General features: G+C 33.2%; 1 protein-coding gene across 1 annotated transcript; it reads right to left on the bottom strand.

The window, feature by feature from the left end:
* Positions 1-3,266: 3,266 nt before the first annotated feature.
* On the bottom strand, positions 3,267-3,803 carry LOC142617021 (pectinesterase inhibitor-like). Its single transcript, XM_075789728.1, has one exon. The coding sequence runs from the start codon at positions 3,801-3,803 to the stop codon at positions 3,267-3,269; it is 537 nt and encodes a 178-aa protein (XP_075645843.1).
* Positions 3,804-4,202: the final 399 nt, after the last annotated feature.

Genomic DNA, 4,202 nt, shown 5'->3' with positions numbered 1-4,202 from the left:
AGTTGTCATAAGACAGCTGTCACAGCTGTCATAAGTCAACTGTTGCTTTGGGCAGAAGCAAATGAGGTCAGCTAGGTGATTTCAGATTGCTAGAGAGGATATTTAGCATTTATTTTATGGATTTGGCTGAAAATGGTAAGATCTCTTTCAAGGGTATCTTTCTATTTTGGATATAGCAGCTGGCAGCTGAGATTTCAATATTAAATGGCTGATGATATCACTTCCAGCCAGGTGTCAAGTGCTGAATACACTGCCGGGGTTTTGCTCTTTTTTGGGTGTTTGTGTTTTTGGTGCAAAGTTCCATTACAACACATTTCTAGTAAGTAATAGAAGAATTGGTTGAAAGTTAATGAAACTTTAGAGATTTAGTCAAAGTCTCATTGTGTTGTGACATAATCTTGGTGAGCAAGAAGAGTATCTAATGTTCTGCTCTGATAGTTGGCAGAGAAATATATGGTCTGATTGTGGCAAACAACAGCTGTGTATGAAAGATATCATGAATATTTTGCATATAGTTGGAGATTAAAGATAACCAATCAGATTAGGCCATGTGTTTGAGTTGGATTTTAGCTAAAAGAAGTAATATAGTTTATGTAGAATAATATAACGAAGTTTCTAAATTTGTATAGCTATAGCTAGGAATTGAATGAATAATTATTTATCTAACAGTTAGATGGCTGGGGATATTGAATATAAGTTTTAGGAAAAAAAGCAATGGAAAATTTTATCATTTTAAGTGTTATGTGATAGGAGATGCTTACCATATGTAACCTGCTACACACGAACTTGTCAGAGTTCAGGGAGTTGGAGAAAACACGTCAAGCAATATGTCTCTTTTGTCAACTTTAAACCACTGGAACTTTACAGAACATACCTCTTGGCCCTCCAAACCACGACTTCCAAAGTTTCCTTAAAGATACTCATGAGCTTGGATCATAAGCAGAAGATGAGATGACATACCTCGAATTTTGTTGTCATTTTGTGTAAATATGGGCTCTTGTTGAAGAAGCCACTTGCCATTAGTGTAAGAGAGGTAATATGGGCTGTAAGCTTTAATTTATTGCTTAAGTCCAATCCATATGTTGATGTTGATGATGTTATGAGTTATGATCCCAATTGATGAAAAGAAAATGTTGACCATAAATTCGCCTCTTGAAGTAAGGATCTTGTGGGCTATGTGAGCCCAATCCATGAGATATAAGCTTATTTTGGGTTTTATAGAGATTTACCTAAAAAATCAATAATATTTTGATGTGACATGAGTTGCCAATGAAGTAGTGCAACGTGAGGCGAAAAAAGAGTCCTCAACAGAAATCACATAGACTGCAAGCCTCGCTGTTTTTTACCCAAAATGTATCTTCTAATTGACCCTCTAAATATATGTTCTAGAGCTGCCACTGAAATTAGGCAAAATTTTCCTATAGCCTTTATGAAAAAATTAAGAGATAGAATATGCACATTCCTTCGAAATCCCATGCCATGAATTTTAGATTAGAACGTGTTCACAATATTTCACCACCTCGCTCACCAACCATAGAGCCCAAGTTGCTGTTTCCTTATATAGACTTTTCAAGAAGTCTCTCTTTTGATCTTTTCTCTTTTCCCTTAACGCGGCTAGTTCTCCTACCCAAAAGTCCTCGTTTTCTTCTGGACCCACACGCCTTCATAAACCACTATATATATGACCCTCCTAACCATTACATTCTCATTCATAATTCACATTCATCACAGTTCAATCTCACACAAACAGTGCTTTTAAGAGGAAGATAATCTTTTTGGTATTTTAACTTTGATTCTTGTTAGCAATGGCACAAGAAATCACATTCAAGGCTTTGGCTATTGTATTTGCTGTGGTAGCAATCTTCTCTTCAAGTGTGATGGCTCAAGATTTTGCACCAGCAGCAGCACCAACACCAGCAATAGAGAAAGGTGCAGCTTACTCTAATGCTGTCTCTGGGGCTATGATTTTTGGGTCTCTGGTTCTGTCTATCCTGGCTATGTTGAAGCACTAAAATTGGATCTGTGATGGATTTGGTTGATTATTCTTTTTGTGTTTAGAGAGATGGGCTGTGAGGGTATTTCATTTGTTACTTATATATTATTTATTTTTTTGTTTTAGGTCAGAGAGAGAATAAAGGAGATTCATATATATGGTTATTGTATACTTTTTTTCTTCTTCTTGATTTGTGATTTATGATTAATGATATATGATACATATGTTATATACAAGATTGTTTTAATCAGATTTTTTTTCTTCTTTTAATCTCTTTTTCTGAGCTACTGAATAATGGGAAAAAATTACAGGGGAACATTACCATGTTTTTTGTAATTTTTTTTTCTCATAATTACTGATATGAGTTATTGTGATTTAAACAATATTACTTTCCTTTAGATTCATCCAAAATATCATTTTTGTTATGTACTAACTACAATAAACTATTTTAATAATAGTTAGAAAAAAATCCTAAAAAATATTATATTTGTAGAAGCTCAACTGTCCACTAGAGAAAAATCCTGAAAAAATACATCCTTTTATTAACCAGGCTATTTTTACTTGCTTTTACCTTGAGGGCTGCAAAATTTTGAAGCCCATCAAACCTGGGGAGATATCCACCATAATGGGCCTGAGATCTGCATGTAATGTAAAAAAAAAAAATCCCTTTATTAGCCAGGCTATCTTTACTTGCTTTTACCATGAGGGCTGATAAAATTTTGAAGCCCATCAAACCTGGGGAGATATCCACTATAATGGGCCAGAGATCTGTATGTAATGTGTTGATCACAGTAACGGGTCATTACCCAAAAAATAGTAACCTGAATGATTTGTGACTTGGGTCATTACTCATGAGTCATTACCCAAATCACTCAAGTTCAAGTGCTAATTTAGAAATTGAACCCTTTTAAATTTTGGGATATTATTTTTTTGTCCACTTAATATTTTCAATTCACTTCAGATATAATTTCATGTTCTTAATTATAATAATCATAACATTTTACATTTCCAGCAATGAAGTCTAATATAATTAAAATTAATTTCTAAATATTATAGTATGTAATGAGTATTTTACATGAGTTGTAAAAATAATATTTATTAAGATTGTAAAATTGAACTTTTAGTAAATACATCAGTTAATTATATATAAAAGCAAGAAAACCAAGATTTACGAAAAAACATGAATCATGAAAAACCTAGACAAAAAGTTTACTTCTATTATATTTATTCAATTGAAAGGAACCGATAACATTATGAATTTAACCAAACAATCTCAAGGTAGATGTCTAGAAACAATAATCTGTGTCTCACAAGTATAACGCATCTCAATAATTTTCTCTTGTAGGATAGGGGGTGCACTACTTGTTAATTCATCCTTACAGTTTTCAGTATCAATCATGCAACTATCAGATGCAACTTTTACTGAGTAGTCACGAGTTGTCAATGCAGTTTTTGCATATTTTAGATCACCAAGAATGCTGTTATAGAGCTCGAGACAAACTTCAAATGGCGCTTTTAATATGGGGTCTGTGGTTTTATTGACGAGTGAGCGAATAAGAGCCATGGTTCTTTTAGCAGCAACATCTGTTAAGTGAATTGAAATATTGATGAGGCCAACAAGGTCGACTAAGGGTGTATGATGATCGGATTGGAGAGTTTGCAAGCAAAAAGGAGGATTTTCATGCCAAGAGCAAACAGAAATAAGCATATTTTCTGATACCTTCATACTTAGCCATGCATTTGTTGGGCAAATCAATAGGACTGCAAGCATAAGAGAGAGGAACAAGGAGGCACAAAATGAGGGGGCCATTTTGTTGAGTTTAATTTCTTGAGGATGTATAGTGTTTCTGTCAAAATGGGACAATTATGACAAATTTGAGGATATTCTTATATGTATATGTTGGTTGGCTCTTCTATTAAAATGAGACCATTTTGATTAGTTTGATCTTTTATAAGGAAGAGAGAACATTTATTTAAGATACTTTTTGTTTTTGGAAGGAAATTTATTTATTCATTTAAGATACTTAAGTGTCAATTAATGCCTTATTTTAGTAATTTAGTAAAAGGAGGAGCAATTTAAAAGGAAAGAAAAAAAAAATCCATTTTAATTTTTTTTATATAAGATAGAATTTCTAATCTAACTTAATCTAAGTGTAAATGTGTGTGAAGTTCCCTTTTGGAGACTTGAACCATCCCCCATACCCTACAA

This window comes from Castanea sativa, chromosome 11 (genome assembly GCF_040712315.1).
Source record: "Castanea sativa cultivar Marrone di Chiusa Pesio chromosome 11, ASM4071231v1".
In the NCBI taxonomy this organism is placed as follows: Eukaryota; Viridiplantae; Streptophyta; class Magnoliopsida; order Fagales; family Fagaceae; genus Castanea; species Castanea sativa.
Note: the sequence above shows the minus strand (reverse complement) of the source record. Positions and strands in the feature narration are given on the sequence as shown.

Coding starts and splice junctions, on each gene's coding strand:
- LOC142617021 (XM_075789728.1), bottom strand. CDS start 3,803: ATGGCCCCCTCATTTTGTGCCTCCTTGTTCCTCTCTCTTATGCTTGCA.